The 27,779-nt window shown below is 37.9% G+C and overlaps 1 protein-coding gene across 1 annotated transcript in view; it reads left to right on the top strand.

Annotated features, from left to right (window-relative positions):
• Window positions 1–25,360, top strand: part of Efcab13 (EF-hand calcium binding domain 13) — a 69,949-nt gene extending 44,589 nt beyond the window's left edge. The window contains exons 20-33 of the mRNA XM_050120447.1: window positions 801–947; window positions 1,922–1,990; window positions 2,912–3,055; window positions 6,205–6,276; window positions 7,066–7,209; window positions 10,310–10,381; window positions 12,511–12,615; window positions 15,253–15,306; window positions 17,171–17,272; window positions 19,759–19,812; window positions 20,695–20,787; window positions 22,763–22,861; window positions 24,708–24,749; window positions 25,149–25,360. Of these exons, the coding sequence (XP_049976404.1) occupies window positions 801–947; window positions 1,922–1,990; window positions 2,912–3,055; window positions 6,205–6,276; window positions 7,066–7,209; window positions 10,310–10,381; window positions 12,511–12,615; window positions 15,253–15,306; window positions 17,171–17,272; window positions 19,759–19,812; window positions 20,695–20,787; window positions 22,763–22,861; window positions 24,708–24,749; window positions 25,149–25,360 (1,409 nt within the window). The remainder of the gene's footprint in view (window positions 1–800; window positions 948–1,921; window positions 1,991–2,911; window positions 3,056–6,204; window positions 6,277–7,065; window positions 7,210–10,309; window positions 10,382–12,510; window positions 12,616–15,252; window positions 15,307–17,170; window positions 17,273–19,758; window positions 19,813–20,694; window positions 20,788–22,762; window positions 22,862–24,707; window positions 24,750–25,148) is intronic.
• Window positions 25,361–27,779: the final 2,419 nt, after the last annotated feature.

Raw genomic sequence — 27,779 nt, 5'->3', positions numbered from 1 at the left:
TTTATAATCACATCATCTGATACTATTGCATGAAAAGTTAAATGGTCAAAATGATATAGAAAATCCAGGAATAGACCTTATTATGGTTGACATTTGTTAAATGGTTACAAAATACTGGTATCATTTCAGGTTGCTATAGGAAATAAGATTGGTTCTCTTCCGATGAGCATGGTTTGAAAACTGGGTAGGCAAATGGGAAATTTATGTAGAAAAATATTATATATATATATATATTCACAGATAGGAGTAAACTACAAACTCTTCAGTATTTAAGCACAAAAATGAAATCCTAAACGCCTCAGTGGTTTGGACATAGGAGAAATCTTTCGGTTTTTGTTTCAAAATATAGATGGAATTACAGTGTTTATCTTTTTTCTTTTTTGATACTGCAGTTCCAGACAGGTGTGAGCCATAGTGTGAGTGCTGAGAACGGAACCCAGGTCTGGAAGAGCTCTTATTGACTAAACCATCTCCCAAGCATACCATGTTTACATTGACCTCATATTCTAGAATCTTACGAAATTATGGTTTTAGGAGATGTTTCAGGTGGCATAGCTGTCTACCATAGATGGTCAATTTTCCTCTTATTTAGCAGATGGTTGCCCTTATCTCTGCTTTGTATGCTGGCCACAGTCTCTGGCAGAGCGTTGGGTAAGGTGGAGTCTTTTTTATGTTTCTGATCTTAGAGGAAACCAGCTAGTGTTTCAGTGTTAGGTTTATCGTTAACTGTAGAATGTTCATTTTTTTTCCCCAGGTTGAATAAATTCTCTTCTAATTCTGTGGTCCTCGTCTCTTCCCAGGAGAGAAAGAGCAGCTTTACAATGCTGACATTGACAGAAATAATGCTAATGCCATTTCTGACATTAAGGAGAATGTCAGAAAGGCTATAGGAATCGACCTAACAGACAGTGAAGTCCAGAAGGCGCTGGATAACACTACTCCTTCCAGTGAGTGGTCATTTCATCAAAAAACCGACACTTAAGATTATCTTACTTTATACCAGCGAAGGTGCCATATTTCTCGTGTCACTCATCCTAAGTGTTCAAGGAGCTGTAGCCAGCCTATTTCTTTTTCCTCCTCTCCCTCCTCCTCTTTCTCTCCTTCAAAAAAAAAAAGAATATTTTTCTTATTTTTTAAACTAAGACATTTGTATTAAAGGGCATTTTATTTATTTACTTCATTTCTTTTGGGGGGGTAGGGTGGATTTTTCACTCATACTTCCGTATAACAGTTCACAATTAAAAACAGTTAAGGCAGGAACTCAAACAGTGCAGGAACCTGGAAGCAGGGGCTGGTGCCAAGGTCATGGGGGAGCGCTGCTACTGGCTTGTCCTTATTGCTCAACCTGTTTAAAAAATATTGTTGATTATTTTTGAGACTGTGGGTTTTTTTTTGTTTTTGTTTTTGTTTGAGACAGGGTTTCTCTGTGTAGCCCTGAGTGTCCTAGAACGCACTGTATAGAACATGTTGGCCTCAAACTCACAGAGATTGGCCTGCCTCTGCCTCCCAAGTGCTGGGATTAAAGGCGTGCACCACCACTGCCTAATGAGACTGTATTTTAATTACATTTCTCTCTTCCCTTTACTTCCTCTAAACCCTCCCTGACATTCCTCCCTGCTTTCCCTCAAGTTCATGGCCTCTTATTTTTTCATAAATTGTCACTGTATGCCTATATGTCTTTGTATGTACATATATTCACAAATATAATTTATTGAGCCCCCAAAATGAACATATTTTAAAAGTAATATCCCTGATAGGTTTTATTCTAGATCTGCTTATCACATGTTCCAAGATAATAGTTGGGTTTCCTTTTTATTTTTGTGTTTTCCAACACTGGCTTTATAACATCAAGTAGTCTTTTCTTTTCTTCCTTTTTTTTTTTTTGTCAGAGTATCTAAACTGTCCCTTCCTTTTGTTAAAGGTGAGATGGTACAGTTGAAGGATATCATCAGAGGACTGGCCAACACTGATATATTTAATGAGTGCCAGAGTAAGTATAAAATTTGAAAAGCTGCAGACAGAAGTTTCAGGTTTGTAGGCTTCTGTGTGTATTTGCATTTTTGGTATGTGTGTATGCATGCGAATATGTGTGCTGGCATGTGGTGGGTGGAACTTTGTAATCAAGAGGCCAGAGGTTGATGATGTCATCTTCGTCAGTTCCTCTCTACCTTATATAGTGAGCAGGGTTTCTCACCTGAGCCAGAGCTCACTGATTGGGTCTAGTCTACCCAGCCACTTTGTTCTGGGGATCCTTTGTCTCTTTCATGGCCTGGGATTACTGGTGGGTCACCATGCCTGCTGGATATCCAAATTCCGGTCCTCACTGTTGCCTGCCAAGCCAGCTCCCCAGTTCTTGTATGTGTCATTTTTAGCAGAGCCCCTTCTTGGCTTCTTGCCGACACCCCCAGGTGCTGGTCTGTACTGTGCTTATGTGGTGTCTGAGACCGGAGGCTTGTCAGGCAAGCTGTCTAAACTGAGCTACATCCGTGGGCCCTGACACCATTAGGGGCACTTTGATGGTTGTTGTTTAGTTTTGTGAGTTGAATGCTTAAGATAATATGTCTTAATTTATGTTGTTTTCTAGTTGAGCATCAAGACCTCTAAATTTTATGGCACTTCCTATTTAACAAAGAAAAAAAGAACTGGTATTCTAGAAAATGAATACATTTTCTTCATATCAGGTTGTTTGTTATGGGTCTGGACAGATAGTTCAAGAACTAGGACCTGATTCTATCTGCAGTCTTTATAAAAAAGTCCAGCATTGCTGGGTGGTGGTGGCACATGCCTTTAATCCCAGTACTGGGGAGGCAGATGCAGGTGGATCTCTGTGAGTTCAAGGCCAGTCTGGTCTACAGCTAACTGCTGTAGCTGAAAGTACTAGCCCTGCTTTTATATTTTTCCATCAAAATAGGAATAGAGGACACAAGCAACATTGTCGATAAAATCACTGATGAAAAAGTTGAAGTTAAAGATCTTTTATCTGTCATAAAGAGCTTTGAGAAATCTTTACAGGAGAAAGACAAGCCTGGGGAGTTTCCGACTTCTGAAATGGATGGTGAGTACTTAGTTACTTCTCAGGTCTTGCTTTAGGAGACACATGCTCAACAGGCTCTTTTTAAACAAATGATAACACTGTGTGTTAGGGACAATACTGTATGTTAGGATAATACTGTATGTTAGGGAGCTTTAGGGAAAGCATGCTCACACAGGCTCTTTTTAAATGAACTTTAACACTGTCTGTTAGGGAGCTCTTTATGAAACTGATGCCCACATATTAGTCAAGGTGGAGAATGTTTGGAGAATCTTTATTTGGATGAGACTAATAGACATAATCTTGTCATTAATGTTTCGAAACCAGCTTCTCATTCATTGTTATGCAATAGTTAAAAATATTGTGTTTCTATTTCTTCAGCCCTGGATTCTAAAGGTGACACATGGGCTTTTTGATCCTTTTGGTACAGGATATAATATTAGTCCCGTCACCATTGTCGTAGTCATAGAGTGCTTAGACTTGATGGGCTGCTAAAGGACAAGATGTGTGTGACTTCTGGGGTCACTAGAAGGCATCCGCTGCAATGGTCCCATTTCCTTTGCAAGGAGAATGGATGTGCACAGCTGGCTGTACATCAAGGTGGGCAGCAGCAGTGCTCACTTAGCTTGGTCTAGCTGGCTACTTGGAGAGGATGCAGTCAGAAACTTTTGCCTCTCAGTTCTGTAATTCCTTCTTTTTTATAGTAACTAAATAAATCTGCCTTTAATATTTGCTCAACTGAGAAGCTTTGGCCTAATGTTTGCATCCTTGAGTTATATTATGTTTACTCGGTATGGGACCTTTGGGGGTATCTGCTCCATTTGTTTGTTTTGCTGTTTTGAGAAAAGGATTCATAGATCCTAGACTGGCCTTGGATTTATTGTGGCCATGGATGATCTTGAATCTCTGGTCCTCCTCCTCCTACCTACTGATTGCTTAGATTACAAGTGTGCACCATCATGCCTTGTTCATGCAGTCCTGGGAAGCTTTGTGTAGGTAAGCAAACACCTCACCAGTTGAGCTTTATTCCCAGCTCATAGGATATCTTTTTTCATATATATGTGCATATATACATACACATATATGTAAGCATATGCATGTATATATATTTATCTTTCTTATATAGTCTAATGTATTATTTAGCTAACTATAAAGTACTTGAATTTTAATTGATACTAAACACTCTTTGAGGATAAAGAATATAAAGAGTATGACTATTTGCTAAGAACATCTTTATTCTGTCGTATGATACATTTTGGATGCAAGCAATAACCCATAAGTTAATTCAGAAATTTATCTGAGAGTAACGTTTCTAGAAGAATAAAGAGATTTGGGGATGAAGATCTCCATGAAAACACAATGAAAGGATGAGGACAACCTGGGTGTTAAATAGTCATGCAAATTATGTGCTCAAAGCATAACTCTGCAGCTATTGAATTAAAAAACTGCAATGACATAAAACATAAAAGGTAAAATGTACAGAAAATACATAGGCTATAGCTTCATGAATAGCCTTATTTTTCAGACACATGTGCCAGAGAACTTGGGAGAATGGAACTTAAAAACTGAGGAAGTGGTGGGTTGTTTGGAGGAGGGCTGCATGTTGGTTCCCGGCTGCCCGTTTAGCTTAGACCCGATATAATCACACAGAAACCATATTATTTAAATCACTACTTGGCCCATTAGCTCTAGCTTCTTATTAGCTAACTCTTACATATTAATTTAACCCATCTCCATTAATCTGTGTATTGTCACGTGGCAGTGGCTTACCAGCAAAGTTTCGGCATGTCTGACTCTGGTGGCTGCTCCATGGCGTCTCTCTGACTCCATCTTCATTCTCCCATGCTATAGACCAAGCCAGTTTCATTATTCATTAACCAACAAAAGCAACACAGAGACAGAAGGAACTCCCACACCAGTGGGTAGCTTCTGCCGTGGTCTAGGAGAAACTTGTATGTTCTGATGTCTGTGGCAGCAGTGAGTGTATGTGGCTGTAAACAGTCTGAGCTGACCTCCATTAGCCTCCAAGAACACTTATATTTATATTTCAAGATGTTCAAATTGGCATTTCATAGCCTATGTTGACATGTGAAATGGCTGTCACTCCTCACCACACCATTAATGGATTCTTTGTGATTAATGAAGTTAATGAAGTTTTTGCCTTGTTTTTCAGCTGTCAATCTAGCCTCATACTGTATTTCCCTTACGTATTTACTTTTTTGCTGTTTTTATTTTACTCTTTCTATTCTACTGTTTTGTATTCAGTTAAATAAATAAAAGATAAAGTTGATGGTAGAGAAGTATAAACATTTTAAATGAAGAAATTTGAAAAAAAAATAAAAGTTTTAGAAACTAAAAGTATTAAAATTAATCATCTGCTAATGATACTTGTATATTAAATAAAGAAAAATAAGAACTGGAAAACAGTTTGATATATAACCTGTGTATGAGTTTTAAAAATTGGCGGAAAATCACATGAGTTATGTAATAAATGTGATAGGTCCCGAATAGCATTAAAAAGAAAATGGAACACTTCCAAATTCAGTAGAAACTTTTAGAGTCTAACTTGTTAGGCGGTGGTGGTGCATGCCTTTAATCCAGCACTCAGGAGGCAGAGGCAGAGGCAGGTAAGTATCTGAATGGGGCCATCCTGGTCTATAGAGTGTGTTCCAAGTTAGCTGGGACTACACAGTGAAATCCTGTCTTGAAAAAACAAAAACCAAAACAAAACAAAAAACCCAGCACCCCCTAAAACCCTTGAATCTCTGTGTGTTGTGTATGTGTGTTGTGAGGGTGGGAGGTGTGTGCCCACACATATATTTGCACTCACTCAATCTAACCAATGTGCTGTGATCACAGAAATTTGGAAGTTGAGTGGAATGATCTTAAAACAAATATTTTAAATATTTATTTTTATTTTATGAGTATGAATATTTGCTTGCATGCATATAGGTGTAGCACATATAAGCCTGATGCCCTCAGAGGTCAGAGGAGAGTGTCAGATCCCCTTAGCGGGAGTTATACGTGGTCATAAGCTACCATATGGGTGCTGGGACGTGAACCCCAGTTCTCTTCAAGAGCAGCCGATGTTTTTAGCCTCTGAGCCATCTCTCCAGCTCCTGGTGTCCTGTTTTAAACAGACTCATTTAAACCCTACTCTTTTAACTTTGCAGAAAAAGAAGTGATCTTAAAAGAAGCAGTTACTTCTTTCATTGACTCATCTAGTCCAGCAACACCATTCAACAGTAAGCATAATAAAAGAATAAAATTAAAATTTAAAAATTATCTTATGGTATTTCAAGTTTTTCTAAGATACTTTTTGTTTTATCTTTATTTTCAGCATCTTCCCCATGTTTCCTCTGCCTTATTTGAAATGTTATGTTATATCCAGACTTCTCCTTCCTTAGCATGTTTAATTTGTATTTTGAGTATAAACTACTTCTCTCAATATACGTATGCTGTGTTGTAGAAATGTCTCTTTACTCCAGTGGCACATTTCCCTCACGTCTCTGACTCTCTGTGTGGTTATCGTCTCACTGATGAAAGTGCTGGGAAGGTCAGAGCAGTGAAGCTCGCAGACATGCTTGTGAAAGAGGAAGGCCCCTGAAGTATAAGATAAGGCCTTGCTTTTTAGTGTGCACCAGAGTTTTCTTTCACAGTTTCCTTTCCTCAACTCCTTGGCTTCAGTTTCTGCTTTTTAACCTCCTTCTCTGAACTGCTGCCCAGGTGTTGGCAAGCTCAGCTGCTGGTGGTACAGTGGAGTGGGTAGCAGAAACGCCTCTGAGAGCAAACAGTTAACAACCAAAATGAGCTTCCTCAGAAGTTATGCAGAAAAGGAACTTTTACCTACCTACCGTGTGATTTTGTTTGTTGTTTGACCTCTAAAAACAAAACACACTGATGTGTTTTAAAAGCTTTTTGACTCAGAATGCCTTTAAAGATATATACCTACTTCCTTTTTGTAGGCTGTGGGTACCAAGGATTAAAGATGACTTGATCTCAACATCTGTTTTCATTTCCTCCTGTATTTGCAGGCTTACTGAAAGAGATTACATCTCTTGATAATATCAGAAAAAATAAGATGGCTGCAAGTGAACTGGTCTCCAATATTATGAGTACTGGAATTCCAATAAGCCACGATACTATGCAGGAGATCCTGAAACAGGCCTCTGTCAATGGTGAATTCCTTCTTATTGTACAGTTTCCTCTCGGCAACTGTTTGGTGTCTTTTTAACATGTAGATATAGTTTACATGCTGTATAACCCACCCCAAGATGATGATGATGTGTGCATGTGTAATGAGCCTTCCTCTGTCCTGCCAGCCAGCTTCTCAATAATGACATGGAGACTTATTATTACTCAAGAAAGCCCATCTTCAGCTTAGGCTTGTCCCTCCAGCTCCTATAACCTAAATTAACCCATTTATATTAATCTATATTCTCTCATGTGGCATTGCTTTTCTTCCATCTTGCACCTCCTGTTTTCTTTCCATATCTCCTGGCTTCTCTGCCTGTTTTCTTCTCATAGTCTTCCCTGTCTCTGGAAGTCTGACCTAACCTCTTGCTGCCTAGCTATTGGCTATTCAACTCTTTATTACACCAATTACAGTACAAATATTCCACAACATTTCCCCCTTTTGTCTAAAAAGGAAAGGTTTTATCTCTAACATAGTAAGGCTGTATATAATAAAAAAAATTATTAGGTAAGAATTACATCCGCAATGTCTAATACATTTGTATTTGACATATTCAGAGAAAATACTCTATTATGTATCTTATCCTGATGAATTTAAAGTCTTATAAATAAGCCATTTTCTATCATAACTTGTATTACCATCCTAAAATTATCTTTTTAGACCTCTAAACATTTTCTTAGATAAACAGCTTAAGCTTTTATGTTTCTCAACTTCAGAGACTTTATATTTTATTTAAGTATTTTTTAATTTAGTAGCAAGGAAAACTGTAAAACTATAACTACCTAGTTTTCAGCCCCTTAAAAAACTTGAGAAGGATATGTCTGAGTAAACAGGAAGCATAGAGCAAGCAACTTCCAAAACTGTAGAAATAACAGAGATATCTGGCTGCCTGCATAGTCACCCAAGGTTTCTCTGTAAGTTTGGGGCATCCATCTTTTGCCTGCAGGTCTAAGAATATCTGATAGACTTTTGTAAAGCAGGAATTTTTGAAGGACTGTCCTACCTTGCCTTGGCAAAGTTTGTCAAATGCCTTCTTTTGCGTCCTGCTTGTCCAGTTTGGACAAGCATGCTGTCAGCAGTTGAGGCAATGGCAGTTTCTTTTCCTATTGGATAGCTTTGCCACAAAGGAAAGCAAATTCTATATGGAGGTTCTTTGATGTGTATCACCTTCTCTGAAGCTTGGTGCTGCCTGGAGCAGATGTGTCTCACTGTCACGAAAAGACTTACGTTATTAAAATATCTTAAATGCCATATTCTGTAGATCTTGGAAGTATTTAAAGACCATCTATCTGTCTAAAATATATTTGTTTGACCTTAAAGACATACCTAACATTACTATATTTGATTATTATAGATTGCTAACTCCTAATTTGTCTTTATTATCCTAAATAGTCTTCAAGAACTAAAATTTTGCATTTTTAAATGAGTTGCATAGCTATAATATCTCAAACAAGAATAAAAACATATACAATATAACAAAAATAACCTTAAATCTGTATCAATATACAAAAATATCTTAAACAAGACTAGAAACATATATAGAATATTTTCTAACAAAAATAGCCTTCATTTTGTATCCACATACAAAATCCATACCAAAGTGAAATATTTGAGATTAATGGTTGCTTCTTAGTTTAAAGTAGATTCAATAACCTGCCCTTTTATCTCTTTTCAGAAAGAGATCCTTGAATCTAACCTTCCTTGTTTAGTTTCCTCCCTTACCATGACCAGTAACAATTTGCAGCCAACCCCCCATAAATGCTTAAGCTGCATTTACCACCCAGCTCTGGGAAGCTGGGAAGCCCTCTTTCCCGAGTCCCCGTGAGCAGCAGCCTGCTGTCTTGAGTGCTCTGCTGTGGCTGGCAGGCATGACTGCTCTGTCTGTGTGGTCCCAGAGGCCCTTCATTGTCCGTTTTCAGGAGCCATCCATGTTTTTTGAGACAGAATCTCATATTGGTCTGCTGCTTGCTGGTTAGGCCAGGCCTGCTGGCCAGCAAGCTCCAGGGGTTCTTTTGTCTTCATCCCCTCAGGGCTGGGATCACAAGTGGTTGCCACCACACCTGGCTTTTCTAGGGAGCCAAACTCAGATCCACTTTGCTGTGAGTCAAGTACTTTGTCAACTGAGTTATATCCCAGTCCTATCATTTTTACTGTTTTATGATTTAAAAGTTTCTTCTTTCATTTGTATATGCAAAGTGTGTGTGTGTGTGTGTGTGTGTGTGTGTGTGTGTGTGTGTGTGTACATATATGTACATGTGGAGGCCCAAAGTTGATGTCAGAAATCTTCCTGGATCGTTCTCCACCTTATCATTGAGGCAGAATCACTCAGCCGAACCCAGAGCTCACTGATATAGCTTCTCTTGCTAGCCAACTTGCTCTGGGATCTACCCTACTTTCCTTCTGAGGGTGGAGTTACAGAGGGCCTCCTGCCCAGCAAGCTGCATTTTGAAAGTTCGGGGTTCTCACATGGTTCCTCACCCCTCACTGACAAAGCTATCAAGCCACATGGCTAACACAGATAAGAATAATGGGTTAATATAAGATCTAAGAATTAATTAATAAGAAGCCTGAGCTTCTTATGTGTGTGTGTGTGCACTTGACCAGGTGAGCCATATCCCAGACCCCTCTTCATCTTCCTGATTAAAGTCATTCTTCCAATTAAGAGACAAACTGACCTTTGAAATCTAAAGAAAAGTCAGGCGGAGATAGATAGATGGGCTATGGTATAACAGAAGGTAGACATATAGAAAACATATTAAAATTTATACTTTTTTCTCCTGGACTTACTATCAGAGATATACATCAGAGTCTATTTTATATATATACATATTTATGTCCATATATAAAAATTTATATTTTATATTTAAGTCAAGTAAATAAATATAGTTCAAACTCTGTGTAGAGCTATCTCAGATAGCTTTGGTTTGAATCCTGTTTCATTTCAGAAGTTAGAATATTTGGCTTTTTAAATTTTCTTTCATAGTTATTTAGCGATGGGTTATTGACACCTGCCTGTCCCACCTTCTGTCATTTAGTGATCACTAACACTTTGCCATTTTATAATTATGACCTTCTATTTTTAGAAAATGATGAAGTAAGTCTCAAGCAAATTTTGGAGACTTTAAGTACACATAAACCAGATCCTGTATTGGAAGGTGGGTCAGCTGACTCTGACTTCAAGTATTTGCCGTAGTTTTTATTGTCTTAAGATACTATTTTTGAAGCAGCATTATGAAATATAGCTTGTATATAAAATTTATGTTTTTATATTTATATTGCGTGATTTGGTGAAGTGTTGGCCTGTACATGCATTTGTGATACCCTCATCACAGTTAAGATAATAAACATATCCTACCTCCCAGATTTTCTCCACATCCCTTCATAATGTCTCCTGCCTTCTCTACCTTCTTTCTGTTGACAGAGATTTCTTTCCCACCAGGTTTCACAGCCATTTAGTCCCAAATAAACCCACAGAGTTCTACATTAATCATAAACTGGTTGGCCTAGTAGCTCAGGCTTCTTATTAATTAATTCTTAGATCTTATATTAACCCATTATTCTTATCTGTGTTAGCCATGTGGCTTGATAGCTTTGTCAGTGAGGGATTCTCATCTTGCTTTTTCTGCAGCTGGGTGACAGCTGCAGACTGACCTTTCCTCTTCCCAGAATTCTCCTGTTCTTGTCACCTCATCTCTACTTCCTGCCTGGTCGCCCCGCCTATACTTCCTGCCTGGCTACTGGCCAATCAGCATTTTATTAAAAATAATACAAGTGACAGGATAAAAGACCATTGTCCCACAGCATCTTTCCACTTATTACCTCTAGCAATCACTTATCTTTCTCTCTTAAGATTTATGTTTGCATTTAAATCCTTTTTGATGGCTTCCTTTATGTGGCACAATAGTATTGACATGCTTCAATAACTCATTCTTTTATTATCAAGTACTATTCCATTTTATAGGTATAGTGTGGTTTATATATTGACTTGATGGTATATATTATGATGTCCTTAGTTTGGGACTTTTCATTCAAAAGCTGCTGCAAATATAACACACAGGTCATTGTATAGGCATGCTTTTACTTTTGGTTAATTACCAAGAGGTGGGTAACTGAGAAATATTATGAGGTATGATTAAGTTTTTGAGAAACTGTTGAACTGTTTTATAAAGTGGTTACAACCTTTTATATACATTTGCATCTGTAGTGGAAGTACTTGAGCACTCCAGTGTCTCCACGTCCTTGCTAACTGTGTGTAGTAATTTAACTATTCTCAGCAGTGGGAGCAGTGTGTCACTACGACTTTTCTTTGTGTATTCTGATGGCTAATGATGTTAAAATATTTTCATTTCCTTATTTTCATTTTGTATTTCTTTAGTTCGTGTTTTCCCCTCATTTTTAAGTTGGATTATTTTCTTTCTTTCTTTCTTTCTTTCTTTCTTTCTTTCTTTCTTTCTTTCTTTCTTTCTTTCTTTTTTCCTTCCTTCTTTCCTTCCTTCCTTCCTTCCTTCCTTCCTTCCTTCCTTCCTTCCTTCCTTCCTTTCTTTCTTTCTTTCTTTCTATTTTTTTTGAGACAGGGTTTCTCTGTAGCTTTGGAGCCTGTCCTGGAACTAGCTCTTGTAGATCGGGCTCGGCTCGAACTCACAGAGATCTGCCTGACTCTGCCTCCGGAGAGCTGGGATTAAAGGCGTGCACCACCACCGCCTCACTGTTTTTATTATTTCTTTATATATTATGGATGTAAGTGGTTTATCAGATACTTGCTTAGCAAATACTTTCTCTATGTCTTTTCTTGACTGCTCTATATGAGAAAAAACAGCGACACCATGGTTCTGAAGTAGCAGGCCATCTGGGATATTTTAGATCTTGGTGAAATAGAACTAAACAAAAATGACAGATGTTAATGAAAAATAACTTGAGTAATTGTTCATTTAATAAATAAAGACTATAACTTTGGGACTTTAAGGAAAGATACTTCTAGACTTAGCTGTTCTATATTGTCACAATGAATTAGACAACCATATAACCAATATATTATATTGAATTTAATTTTTCCTAATGTTTTCATAGTTCTGGGGGCTGAACTCAGGACCTTGCTCATGCTAAGCAAGAACTCTGCTGCTGAACTCTATCTCTAGATATTTATCTAACTTTATGATGATTCATGTCATAAAGTGTAACATAGACAGTTTTCTTCTGTTTCAAACAGTATGTAGGACTTACACAGACAACCTACTTTTACGTGATTTCATATGTTCCTTAATTCTATCATGTCACATTTCCTTAGGAGAAGAGGCTGATGTCACTGCTGTAGACGAGGCTTTGAGAAACAGGGACACAGGACTCACCGACGAGGAGGAGAAGATTCTGTTTGAACCCCTGCCAGCTCTTGGTGAGGGATTAAAGCACTCATAGTAGTTAACACACTGGAGTTTATTTGTTGAGGTTTCCCTGTGGGAGTTTCTGATACCAATGCAAGCCGTCTCTGCTAGCTCTTTTCAAAAGCAATCATTACAGAATTACAGGTCTTGCAGCTTACTGTTTGATAGACTGAGATGTGTGAACATAGATGAGGTAACTGCTTCATTCTGCTGCCAGGTGGGAATTACTGCTTAAAGCACAGTAGTTTTTCTTCCTTTTTTTAAAAATAGTTTTTATTGAACTATGTATTTCTCTCCACTCCCCTCTCTACCTCTCCCCTCCCTTTTAACCCTCTCCCATGATCCCCATGTTTCCAGTTTACTCAGGAGATCTTGTCTTTTTCTACTTCCCATGTAGACTAGATCCATGTATGTCCCTCTTAGGGTCTTCATTGTTGTCTAGGTTCTCTGGGGTTGTGAACTGCAGGCTGGTTTTCTTTGCTTTATGTCTAAAAATCACTTATGAGTGAGTATATATTATATTTGTCTTTCTGGGTCTGGGTTACTTCACTCAATATGATGTTTTCTAGATTAATCTATTTGCCTGAAAATTTCAAGATGTCATTATTTTTTCCGCTGTATAGTATTCCATTAAAGCACAGCTTTTTCAAAGACTATCCTGCTCTTCAAAATCCCTCCAATAGTTTTCAGCTTTTTTTTTAACCTTCATGTCTTTAATCCATTTTGGACTAATTTGTGTATAGGGTTAGAGATGAAGAACAGTCTTCTGTATGTTGATATCTAGTTTCTCTTGAATCACTCACCACTTGATAAAGATGGTATAGCCTTTCAATTTATGTTTTGGGCACCAATGTTAAGAATCAAATGGATCTAGCTTCTTGGGCTTATTTTTATTCTGTTGGTCATGTGTCTGTATTTTTGGCAGTGCCATGCTGCTTTGGTCAATATAGTTTTATGTTTAAGTCAGGAATTAAGATACCTCCAGGACTGTTCTTTGTGCTCAGGGTTGTTTTGGGCTATCCAAAGTCTCTTGGATGCATACAAATTTTAAGGTTGTTTTGTCCATTTTTGTCAGATAATGAGAACATTAAATCTGTAGATTGCTATTGTCTATCTGGTCATTTTTACAATGTTATTTCGGTTACTCCATCAGTATGGAGGGGTCTTCCCCTATTTTATGTCTTCCGTGGTTTCTCTCTTCAGTGCCTATGCACTCACAGTGATGGTCTCTATTATGTTTGGTTAAGTTTTTGCCTAGGTATTATTTTTATTGATTCTTAGTTCAAGATATTAAACAGCCCTGATAGAGTCTTTCAGGGACTCTCAGATTCCCCTCTAAAACATCACCCACGCTGCCGTCATCTGCATCTGTCTCGGCACCATCCTTCATGTTTCCACAACAGCTCAATAATCTTTGAACACACGGTGGCTTTTTACCTTAAAGTTCCAAGTCCTTCCACATCCTCCCCTAATCAACGTTGCCAGGGCTGTCACAGTATTCACTTCCACTTAGCAATTTCTGTCTTAGTTAGGATTTTTATTGCTATGACAAAACACCAACACAAAAGCCATGTATAACAGGGAAGAAAAGTTGGTTTTTGCTTACAACTCCTGGGTCATGTTCCATGGCTGAGGGAAGAAAGGGCAGGAACTCAAGTCAGAAACCTGGAGGTAGGAACTGAAGCAGAAACCATGGCAGGGTGCTGCTTACTGGCTTACTCTGTATGGCTTGGATGGCCTGATTTTTATACAATTCCAGGCAACCTGCACAAGGTTGGCACTACCTACAGAGGGATTGGCTAGGCTCCTCTACATTCATGGGATTGGCTATGCTACCCTAAGTCCATAGGGTCAGCTAGGCTCCCCCACATCCATCATTAGTCAAGAAAATACTCAATAGACTTGCCTATAGGCCATTCTTATAGAGGCTTTTCTCAGTTGAGAGTCCCTCTTCCCAAATGACTGTAGCATGTGTTAAGTTGACATAAAACTGGCAAACACACTGTGTAATTCAGGTTTTCTTTCTACACAGGTAATTATAAAGAATATATGGAGGCTGGAGGGTGATATTAGTCTATGCTGTCATCACTTACAACTTTGCAAATGAAGTTCATATCCCCATAACTTACTTTTACAGACCTCCAAATGTGAAAACAGAAAGATAGATTGCTGGTTTTCTCTTTGCATATATTCAGCATATACTTTTGTTTTCTGTACAAAGCTATTCCTCAAGGCTCTGTAATAAGTCCCAAAGTCATGTCTTACATCCAAAGACTAGATTAAAAGTTCAGCATATTAGACTGCACATTTCAATGTGATATTATCATCATCATTCTATCTAGACTTCAGGGGAAAGATGTCTAGTATTGCTTTTCTTCTTTACACTGGAACAATAGGAGTAAACTCTGCTTCACTCACTTTCAAAAGCATTAAAATCAGTATCATTTATGGAGGATGTGCTATGTGCCAGGCATGGATTTGGCACTCCTTTGCTTTCCAGTGCTCTGAGGTAGGAGCTGTTAGGTTGTCTGTTAGAGAAATGGGGACCTAGAACTAGAAGAGAGGCAGATATCTAGAGAAAATAACCCAGATGACCCAACACGCTGTTTTCTGAGTACTAGTGCTATGTATATAAATTTACTTTACAGATGATGAAGAAATGGATATGGAAACATTGATCAGGGCCATGATGATGTTCAAAGGTGAGCTGCATTGCTACATGAGACTGATAAGGACACTGCGCTCATTTCTGTCTTTAATTTTCCGATTTCTCTCTTACTCCCTACATGTCTCCTTTCCCTTTTATGTCCTGGTCCCCCTTTTAAGTTCTATAAACTCCACCTTTGAGAGAAAACGTGAGACTAACTTTTCTGAGTATAGTTTATTTTGCTTAACATGATCTCTATCTTCATATATTTTACTCCAAATTAAGAAAAAGTCTTCATTAATTATAATAAAAGTTATTTGCTGAATAAAACTCCATTGTGCATATCAATCACATTTCTATGTTAATGGGCCCCAGCTGTTTTTTTTTTTTTTTTTGGTTTGTTTGTTTTGTTTTTCAAGACAGAGTTTCTCTGTAGCTTTGGAGCCTGTCCTGGAACTTGCTCTTGTAGAACAGGCTGGTCTTGAACTCACAGAGATCTGCCTGCCTCTGCCTCCCGAGTGCTGGGATTAACGGCACGCGCCACTGCCACATGGCTTCCGTACTGGGTTTGTAACTTGGTTATTGTGAGTGCCCACAGTAAGCTTGGTACTCAGTTATATCTGACTTTAATTCTTTTGGATATATGCCTAGAAATACAAAACAGGACCATATGAAAGGTTTTGTATTTCCCCAAAGAAATGCCATACTGAGGCTTGTAGTGCTTAGAATAATTTATGTCCCCACCAGGAGTATTAAAAGTATTCCTTCCCTCAGTTCCTTTTCAACATTTATTTTTAATAATTCTTTATTAAATTGATTATTTTTACTATTTATTGAAGTGATTGAAAACCATGATGTAGGGGCTTGGAGAGATGGCTCAAGTCATTCATGCAAGCAAAACGATGCATAAAATTAAAAAAAAGAAAAAAACTCATAAGAAAGCCTCAATGGCAAGCAAAGGCTAAAAATTAAAAAAAATCTCTTCTTGCACCTTTCCAATGTGACTTTCCTTCAGAAAGCCATTTCTAAAAGTATCTTGTCTCAGCTCTTTCATATAATATATTGCTGTATGTTGATGTGACTGCCAAGCATCTTGCTGTCTGACTCTCTTATATTCTTAAAAATTACTAAAGATATTAAAGAGGTTTTGTTAATATAGATTTTATCTATTAATATCTATCAAGTTAAATTAGAATTAGGGACATTTAAAACATTTATATGATAATTTGTTTAAAAATAACAATACCCAAGTAATTACCTATGTACATAAATTGAATGCTTTTATTAAAATCCTTTTCTTAAAATTTAGTGGAAAGGACAGTGTCCTACACTTTTGTCACTCTCCAGTTGGGTTACTATATCTTCTTGAATTGACACGGTAACAGTGTGGTTCAAATGTATGACAAAAATGTGGCCCAACTGGGGGTGGCAATGTAAACTAATCCAGTCACTATAGAAAGCAGTATGGAAGTTCCAGGAAAAGTCAGGAATAAGAGGTCCCTGTGGTCCAGCCATACCATTACTGGGTTCATAGGCGAAAGAAAACTGAATGATAAATTGAAGGTTAATGTTAATGCGTTCTCATAAAATAGCCACAGAAAACTCAATATGTGGAATATTTTAATAGTAACTAGTTTAAGATTTGTTCTCAAATTAAACTGTTGCTTTCAACCCAAATTTATATAGACCATATGTATTAGTTAGTGTCTGTTTCTGTAGAATACTCAGTTTTGGCTGTCCGTAGTCATCTTCCAGGACCCACTTACGATCAATTATGAAGAGCTGTTTCTGCTTTGACTCTTTATTCTGTTGAACAACTCTCACTTTTTATGCTCTACAACAGTAAAGTGTTGTATTTTCTTGCATTGACATCATTATAAGATTACATTTTTATCATTTACTTTTCTATGCCTTCAAAGAAAAAAATGACATTGCTAATCTGTCCGACTTCCTGCACAATCTGGGCATTCAGCTTTCAGATGATGGACATGATGACCTAGTCAGCCATCTCTCTGTCAGTGGTGAGCATTTCAACTGTTTTGATGCCTTTCAAGTATGACTTTCGGAATTAGTTATAAAGAATATTGATATCATACAACTGTATTCGATATTTGTTTCATTTATTATTTAGTTACTTTGAAAGTATACTGACATATCTGGTACTAAAGGAGGAAATGTGTTTGTATGTGTTTACTTATAATTTGGACATTTAAATAAATAATAAGATTATTAAGCAGAAAATACTTGAACTCTAGATGTTACACACTAACTCAGAAACATCATTGAGTCATTAGGAAGCCTAACACAAGCAGAGAAAAGAAGACAAGGAGGGCGTAGAGATAGGCAGAGAAATAGAAAACAAGAAGACAAGGTCCATAGAAGCTTTGTTTGTGAGTTACCAAGAACAGCTGTAGAATTTATGACACTTAAAATATTTGGGTTAAATAATCACAGTAGTAAAGGAAATATTCCTAGTACATGCTGTGTAGCAATCTAATTATTTTATAATTATTTCAAGAGTAAAACAGTAACAGTCTCTAATAAATATTAGTTATCTGTACTCCTTTATATTAAACTAGCAATGTCAAAGTACAAGTGTAAAAGAAGTATTTCTAATTCCTGTGATTTATTTTTAATTTGTTTATTAATTACATAGATATGCTAGGAGTTGTACTAGGTACAAGGAATACAAAGAAGAAATAAATTTATTCCTACTAGCAAATAATGTATAATTTACTTGGAAGCAGGTTGAAAATATGAAGAAAATTACATAGTAAAATTTAAAAAGTGCCCCGATATTCTCTTGGAATGATGGGAGGGAAAGGGAAGTAGAAGGAAATAGTGATCACTTCCAGGTAACTGTAAGTGATTGAATCAAATGAGGATTTTTTTTTGCTTGTTTATTTTAGGAAGTTAGGGCTAGAAGAAGGTAAAGCTATATCTTAGAGGGTCTGTACTTCATCCTACAGATCATAGTGTAGGGAGGGCTGCCAAAGATTTTCTTGGTTGTGAATGACATCATGTCTTGACCACTGTATCCCAAAAGTTACTGGACCAAGGACTATAGAATGTGATTTAGTAGCTATCTTAAATTCTAAGTACATTTTCACATGCTTGTCAGAGTCAGAATCCATGAAAATATCTACACTATATTCACCTAAGTGTCTGTAATGAACAAATGCATAAATATAGGATTCTATATTCAACTTTTGAAAAGGAATACATTCTGTCATTTGCAATAGCACAGTAGACCTGAAGGGGAACACGCAAAATGATAAAAAAAAAAAAAAAAAAAAAAAAAACAGGCACAGAAAAACAATACCACCAGAGTTCACTTATATGTGAAACTCTCGTGTGTGTATATGTGCATGTATGTGTTTCTTCTGCATTTTCTTTCTTTGCCTTTTCTATGCTTGTGTGTTCATTTTGTTTTATTTGGGATTGTTTGTTAATTGGCCTGTTTGTTTTCTAAACCGAGAAAGAAAGAAGGTAGGAGTTGGATCAGTGGGTAGGTGTGGAAGATCTGAGAGGAGATGAAGAAAGAAAACAGTGATCAGAATATACTGTATGAAAAAAGTTACTTTCAACAAAGGCGGGGGGGGGGGCTGGAGAGATGGCTCAGCGGTTAAGAGCACTGATTGCTCTTCCAGAGGACCCGGGTTCAATTCCCAGCACCCACATGGCAGCTCACAACAGTCTGAAAAGGCAGTTCCACGAGATCTGACACCTTCACACCAATGTACATAAAATAAAGTTAAATAAATCATTAAAAAATCCAAAATCAACACAAAAAAAGAGGGTTATTTAAGCTAAAAATAAGTTAATCTTGTGGATAGATATAGACAATTGTTAACAGATAGTTCTGTCCCACCCAGTCCTGCAGCTGTTCAGTCCCAAAGAGACACACAGAGGCTTATATTAATTATAAGCTGTTTGGCCTATTAGCTCAGGCTTATTATTACCTAGCTCTTACAACTTAAATTAACCCATAATTCTTGTCTATATTTAGCCACATGGCTTGGTACCTTTTCTCAGTAAGGCATTCTCATCTTGCTTCCTCTATGCATGTGACTCTGCTTTTCCTCTTCCTGGAGTTCTTCTAGTCTGGTTGCCACTCATATACTTCCTGCTTGGCTACTGGCCAGTCGGTAAACTAATACAAGTAACAAATCTGTACAGTGTACAAGAGCATTATCCCACAGTGGACAAATAATAGTTATCAATATGCTTAACATGTGCTGGTCTGATAAACTCTAAAAATAAACTTCAATTTGACAAGAAAACTAATTCAGGAGATCTGCCATACTTCATGGCAACCACAGTGAGCAACAGTGAATTATATACTTAAAGGTTGCTAAGTAAGGAGCCAGTGAGATGGCTTAGTAAGTAATGGAAAATCAAATTTTGCAGATTTTCTTTTTATACTACCTTTTAGAAGTTACAGTGCTTTTGGTCTGAATCCAGGATTATTACTGCGTTTGTTAAGTCCTTGTATTTTTTCTCACAGATGATGGGAAGATAAGTCAGCTTCAGCTGATGGACATCATCAAGAGTCTTAAAAGTGAGTAATAGGCGTGAAATGAAAATCTTAAGCTGTTGTCATACCGTTTAATAATTGAATGTTATCTGTGATTACAAACATGCATATTAACATTATATAAACTTGGACAATATATAGGGGAAATAAAAAGGAAAAAAGAAGACCACCCAGACTTAAAAATCAAATATAATAATAACAGTGTTTATCCTTCAGTATATAATTTTTTATATGTTGTACACCAAAAATTTGACTTTGGGTTTCTTTCTTTTGTTCATACTGTTTTAAGTTATAAAATTATAACTATTTTATTTATGGGTAAATAATTTATATCCATTGATTCTGAGTTTCTTCTACAGCAGAGAATCTGCAACTGTAGCATTGAACATCATCTAAGATCCCTCTTAAATCTATTTCTAAATCATATATTTACTCTGGCTTTCATTTTTTAGACCTGCATAGAAATGCTAACTTTATAAAACCTCAATAATCAAATTATTTTAGTAGCTGAGTATCTAATTGGAACTCTGGAAAAATTGATTGCCTTACAGGGGATAAATACCATTTCTAGTTTAGTTTATAACCAGTAGCCAAAATAATTGAATTATTTTCTTAATGATGTAATTTATTGGTAGACAATTACAAATTTCACATTTTAAAACTTTGGATTAGTCTTGTCAGGTATAACTATGATCTTGGAGAGGATTAATGATATCTGGTCCTCTGTATGACTTTAATGTTTATGTTGTATCAACTTTGAAAAGCATTTCATTGGACAGCCTTGCTTTGTACTTTGAAACCAGGAAACAAATGTTTAGAAATAGAATGTGTGTGCCCAAACATTATATGTCATGTATGCACACCATTATGGGTTGTGTAAAAAATATTTGTCTTGTCTTTCTTAAGGAGGAAAGGCTGATACCACAAAATTAGACAATATCCTGGCGAAGATGGAAGAGCAACTCACAAGCAAGGAAGTTCAACATCTGCCAGTTGACAGTAAGCATGTCTACTGTTATGGGTATTAACTAAGGGAGATAGGTTTATGTATACGGAGTTGTTAAATTACATTTATTTCTCTGTATTCGAGCTTTGTGACATATTCAGAAAGACTAAGTTTTGCATTTGAATTTATCAAAGTATTGTCCATCTGAGGAGTTCAAATGATCCAGCAATGGAAAATTGTGCATCTTAACACCATCTGCTCCCTCTTGCCATCCTTGGAAAAGTATTTTGGAAATTATCTGAATTAATGTGGCTTTGAGCTTCAAAGGTTAATTTTTATGTTTTCAAGCTTTTAAAATATAGACAAGGAAGGAGTTGGAGGGAGGGGACTTGTGATAGGCAGAGAGAAGAAAAAGAAGGGGAAAATGATAAAATCATAATTTAATTAAAATGTACAAAAGTGAAAATATGTAGATCAAAATGTGCTCTGAATTTATTAAAAATTTTCTTTTATAATTCTTTGTTATAACTGTTATGTATAAATAATTATTCAGGATGTCTTTTCTGGGAGTGACTTAGTTTAGGAAAAGAAAACAGAAAGGAAAGGTAAGAACATGGGTAAATGGAAATAGAAGGAACAAGAAGATTTGAAAGTAGAACAGCAAGAAGTGCTGAAGACAAGGAAGAGAGCAGGCATCTTGATCCAGCAGTTTCTAGAGATGGGGAGCAGACTGAAGGCTCATGGATAGGATCTGGTTCTTACTCTACCATGGCAGTGTCCTGATTCTAATCAAAACTTAGTTTTATATATTCAAAATACATTAGTGGATTTGCAATGGAAGGCATTCTGTTTTCAAAATGATTTTTATTACAGCTGATGGAAAGGTAGTGATGGGGGAGAGTCTTCTGTTTTGTGTTAATTTCATTGGTTAAATAAAGAAACTGCCTTGGCCCTTTAATAGGAGAGAAAATTAGGTAGGCAGAGTAGACAAAACAAAATGCTGGGAGAAAGAAGCCGAGTCAGAGAGTCGCCATGATTCTCCCACCCGACACAGCCGCAGGTTAAGATCTTCCCTGGTAAGCCACCTTGTGGTCTACACAGAATATTAGAAATGGGTTAGATCAATATGTAAGAGCTAGCCAATAAGAGGCTGGAACTAATGGGCCAGGCAGTGTTTAAAAGAATACAGTTTCCGTGTAATTATTTCGGGGCATAAGCTAGCTGTGCAGGTGGCCGGGTGGCGGAATGCAGCCCCGCCACTCCTATTACAACAAGGTAGCTCTAAATACACTTCTGGATGAAGTTGATCTTCTTTAAAAAGAGGGTGAGTGCAAAATTATGACAAAAATAAGAAATCTTAATTTGTATACACAAAATTACTGTAGGTGACACATGGAACTTTGGTCCTTTGCACTTTGTAAAATAGTGCTCATTGCAGTTTTTGACTAGGAACTGAGAATTTGCTAACAATGTAGACCATGTTCTCGATAGACTTTCTAACAAAATAACCCTTATTCATTTAGCTAAAGTTTCAGTCTTGCTTTGTGTATTTTCAGTTCAATAACTTATTTAGATAGTCTTTACTGAGTCTTGAAGTTCTAGGTGCCTCTCTAGGTGTAAGAGATGCAGTATGTAATTAGACAATTTCCTTTTGTTCATGGAACTCACATTTTCTTGAGGGCATAAATCAGCAGAAAAATAAAAGTTTTCAAAAGCAGCAGTGCTATTGAAGAAAAAGGTGTCGTGATTGACAGCAATAGAGTTCTGGCTTTACCTTAACTTAGATTTGGTGGGTACGGAATGCCTAGGGTGATACCTCAGTTGAAGCTTGCAGCCAGCTTCCTCTTAGGACTTTGGCCAAGGAGATGTTTCATCAACATCAATCGAATGGAATAAAGTTTGCTTTTGATTCGGTATCAAATCTCGTTTTACTTGGAAAGATTTTGAACCTATTAAGGATAATATATGGACATTGTTTTTAGATCATGGAGTTGTAACACCTTTTTCAAAGTTTGTCCTCTTTCCTAGAGGGGAAGGTCGATGTTAGTGAACTTGACACCATTTTGGAGAAAATGGGAATGGATTTCTCTGACGAACCATCTGAAGGACTGGTACCAAGTTGGCATGGTAATTATGAACACGCTAGACACCACTCCTCAGAGTGTGGGATAGTGGGTTTCTGACCTCACATTCCTGAAATTTGAGACACCAAAGACAGCTGAACATACCTTAAAATAATCCTGCCTGAATGAATTCTCTCTAGCTGAAATAAGCCTCACTTTTATGGTATTTAGGGTAGTTTATGTTTATCGATTTAAAGTCAAAGTTACAAACCATGCACTTTATGCTGCATTTTGGATAAGAAAATTACAAAATGTTTACAAGGGGCGTCTGCCCTCTATGGTGCATTAAAGTAGAGGGGAAAAGAAACATATAGGAAAAAATACAAGTGAAAATAATTTGGGTCTTAGAAATATGAGATTAATAAAGACCCTCACCGCAGATTAAATATGGTTATGATCAGTTTAAACACTACTAGTGTGGGGCTGAGGAGATGGCTCTGTTGGTGAAGCTCTTACTATTCAAGCATGAGGCTATGAGGTTTGCATCTATGATTTCCTTGCTGGGGATGTAGAGACAGGAGAATTCATGGGGCTTAGTGGCCAGCCAGCTAGCCAGTTCAGTTCTCGGTTCAGTGAGAGACCCTGTCCTAATAAATAAGATAGGGAAGAATTGAAGACACCTGACATCAACATGCACACCACATGTGCACATGTACACACACGTGCACACATACACACGCGCACAAGCATGCACACACAATACTGGTGGAAGATGGTGCTGCTGCTTTTAAATCCTGCTCCAGATTGATTTGGTGGACTGGAACAAGGGCCAGTTTGGGAATCTGAATGTGTCCGATCTCATATACTCTGTTCACAATTAAGAGTTTCACAGAGGTTGCGGATTTAGCTCAGTGGTAGAACATTTGCCTAGCAAGCATGAGGCCCTGGGTTCTGTCCTCAGATGTGGGGGAGAAAAAGAATTTTACAGTTTGTAAAGATCATTTTGGTCTTTGTGATGTGAACTTTGTCCTGTGTTTGATGGGAAAGTTCAATTTAGTAAGCTAGGGACTCGTATTCTACTGTTCCTAGGAAGAGGTTGAGATACTAATGCTTTAAAAACTATATTTTTAGACCCCACACTCAGAGGCTAAAGCTGTAGGATTTATGGCACAGGCCAAAGCATTGAACTTTTTTGAAAGTTAATTTTTTCCAATGTTAAAATCCCTCACTTCACACATAGGCTTTACAATGTAGTGGCATGCACACACCTGTCAAATAGAAGGGTTGTCACCAGACACCGAGGCGTTTTTTTCTTCAAAAATAACTTTTCATTTTTTATGAATTTTTAAAAAGTGACTCTCTAGAAATTTGTTAAATTTAATTTTCTTTCCTTCCTTGAGTTAAAAAAAATCAGATTAGAGACCTCAAGAGAAAAAAAATCAGAATGATGAGTCTAGAAATTTTTTATTTAAAATTATTTTTTTGTTATTTTAAAATTACATGTGTATCTATGTGTGGGTGTGTGCATTGAGAACAGGTGCCTGCAGAGGCCAGAGGAAGGCATTGGATGCCCTGGAGCTGGAGTTTCCGGTGATAGTGATCTGCCTGATGCGGGTGCTGGGAACTGACCTCCAGTCCTCTGCAAGAGCAGCAAACACTTTTCCTCATCTCGTTACTCCTTTAAGTCATTGTTCTAATGCCCTAATGTAGTTTAACATTATAACACTTCAGATGACATATGTGTGCTATTCTAAGAGAGATCATTTCTCCAGTCTTTGTGGGATGGGTTGGAAATATAGACATGTGACTATAATGAAAATCATGTGGGTTGCCTGTGTTGTTTCAGTTAAGACTTTTGCATTGTTTGTGAATCTCACAGTGATCTCTGTGCTTTGTACTTTGTCTTGCAGTTCAGCTTAGCAAACCATTGAGTGAAATTCCTCATGTTTCAGGTAAGATGATACAAAGTGGACGAGATACCAGTGCTTTGAAAATATGTTTTTGCCAAACATGCTGGTGCATGCCTATAATCCTGGAACTCAGGAGGCTGAGGCTAGGAGATTGAAAGCTTGGAGTTTTCTGAGGCTTAGCTTTTAATAAAGTTATGTTTCTTGTTTGCGTGTGTATGCATGTATGTGTTTATATGTGTACAGTGTGTGGGTACATGTGTCAGAGGGTACTTGTGAAGGTTAGAGGTCAACTTTTGGAATCTGGAGCTCAAACTCAGGTCATCAGGCTGTGTAACAAGCTTTACCCAAGATTAGTGTTTTTGTGTTAAAAGTGACCTACCTGCCTGGAAAGCTCAGAATAGACGTGGTGAAGGCCCCTTCTTGTTACTCACATTTCCTCAGCCTCCGAATGTGCAGCTTATGGCCCTCTTAGACGACGAAGAGGAACTTTTGGAGAGGATGTTTCTAATGACACTCAGCAATTTCACAAGGAGTTGGTGCAACCACCCAGATTTATCCAGCCTGAATTCTCTGAGTATGAAGATGCTGTGGGCTGGAAGGCAATCACTGAGATGGAAAAGCATCAGCAAGACCACATGGACCACAACAGTTAGGAGTCTCGATAGCTGTGGGAGCCAGAGCCGGACCCAGAGGCAGCTTGACAGGAGCAACACGTCATTCTGGAGGCAAGATTTGATGAACTTCCAAGAACACTGGCGAGTGGGAGAACGGGACCACCAAAAGGTTCAAAGTGAAGCAGCTGGAGCTCACACAAGAGGAGCGCAGGCACTGTGAGGAAGGAATGTAGTGGTGAGGAGTGATAGGCTGCCCCGCAGGAAGGATTTAAGGGAACTTTCCCCATTGTGAGAGGATGTACTGCAGCTCCTCCAGCACCGGCTACTCAGATGCCATATGGAACCTTGGGGTTCATCCTACCAACAACAGAGTGTTTCCACCAAGTTGTTAGAGTAGAAAGGACTGGAGTACTTGATGGAAATGGCTACTGCATTCCACGGTGCAGCCCCTGGAACTTCGTTAGCTCCAAACAATGTTGTCATTGCCAATAAAGTTGCAGTGTCTACTTTCCTACAACTAGAGGCATCCTAGTCAGACTAGCCATAATTCTATCCAGGAAAGGTGTCAGACTAGCCATAATTCTACCCAGGAAAGATGTCGGACTACCCATAATTCTACCCGGGAAAGGTGTCAGGATTCCTCCCAGTGGATGCTTCTTCCCTGTCATAGGTTTCCATTGCTGTGATAAAATGCCATGACTAAAAGAAACTCATGGAGGAAACAGTCCCGTATTACAGCCATTCATCAAAAGAAGTGAGGCCAGTGCTCAAGTAGGGAGCTGGGAGGCAGAAACGGAAGCAGAGGCCATGGAGGAGTGCTGCTTCCTGGCTTGCCCTCCATAGCTTGCTCAACTTGCTTTCTTATACAACCCAAGGCCAACTGCCCAGGGGTGGCATCATCCACAGTGAATTGGGCCCTCCCACATCAATCATTAATCAAGAAAAATGTTCCAAAGCCTTGCTAACAGGCCAGTCTGTGGGGACATTTTCACAACTGAGATCCCTCTTCTCCAAAGACTCTGGCTTGCGTTGACAAAAATTTGACCAACAAAACAAAAAAACCTGCCCTGGACAATACCTTGATCTTGAACATTCATCCACAACTAATGTCTTATTTGAAAATAACTTTCTGTTGTTTATAATTTAAAAGATGTGTGGCTTGCTAGATATTCTGTAAATTTCATTTTCTTCCTTGAGTAAAAAAAAGAGCAGATTTGATAGCTCAGGGAAAACATAAAAATGGCGGGTTTGGAGAAGAATGTCCTCAAACTCTTATATCATTGATCTAATGCCATAATGTGGCTTAGCATTGCAGTGTGTTAATAAAAATAGGATATGTGTGCTGTTTTGTGAGAGTTCATTTCTCATTTACTTATGGTGCATGGAAGAATTATAGAAATATGACTCTGGTGAAAATCATTTTAGTGTCTTATATTCTGCTTCACAATTAAACTCCTCATTGTGAATCTCAGTGGTTTATTAAGTTAACTTTTGTGTCAACTGTAAAACAAATCACGAGGTCCGTAATGAGATTCACAATGAGTATTTCTCTGTTTCCTTAAAGTTCTTTGAATGTCCTTAAAACAGTTATTTTAAGTTTATTATAGTTTATACTGATACATCATATGTGTGTGTGTGTATGTGTGTGTGTGTGTGTGTGTGTGTAAGCCAGAGATCGACATCAAGTGTATTCCTCAATCATTCTCTATCTTTACCTCATTCTTTGAGCCCGGGTTTCTTACTGTTGGTTAGGCTGGCCAACAAGCCCAAGGGATACTCCTGTCTCTACCTTACCTAGGTTACAGGATATTTCTACCCTGCTTGTTACAAACATGCGGGGAAGCATCTAGCTTTTACGTGGGTGCTGACGATCCAAACACAGGTACCATCCTTGTGCAGCATGCTCCTTACCTGCTAGCCCATTCCCTAGCTCCTAGCCTCAGATCTTGGTGCCTCATCTTGTCTGTTAAACTTGACCATGGTTCCCTGCAGTTCTTGGAGATTTGGGACCTATATCATCATCTGCACACTGAGGAGTAAGCGTCTACTCCAGTCCTCATATCTTGACCTTCCTCCTCCTAGAAACACTAGCAAGCTACTTGTCTTTTGTGCCTGTAATCGCGGCTCCTATTTCAGCACAAAGTGTGCCCCAAATCCAGATTTACTGCCAGCCCACACTTGGTGTATTGTCACTGTTTTGACACTAGAGACTGCTGTAAGCCCAAGTTATCCCAAATCTGCGGTTGTTTTTAAGGTTGGACTGAAGAGAAACATTAGTTCATTCCAGGGACAGGGTAGCCCAGATGCTCTCTACATAGCCATTGACTTGTGTTCAGATAATTCCCCAGTCTTGGCTTCATCATAAGGATCCAATTTTAGTCACCAAATCAGCAAATCATATTTCTCTCCCCTCCCTAAAGCAGAGAATGATTCTCTTTGTGCTGTACTGCCTCAGAAT

The sequence above is a fragment of the Alexandromys fortis genome, unplaced genomic scaffold (genome assembly GCF_014885135.2).
Source record: "Alexandromys fortis isolate MF-2015 unplaced genomic scaffold, M_Fortis_MF-2015_v1.1 scaffold_174, whole genome shotgun sequence".
In the NCBI taxonomy this organism is placed as follows: domain Eukaryota; kingdom Metazoa; phylum Chordata; class Mammalia; order Rodentia; family Cricetidae; genus Alexandromys; species Alexandromys fortis.
This window is presented reverse-complemented; position numbering and strand designations above follow the sequence as displayed.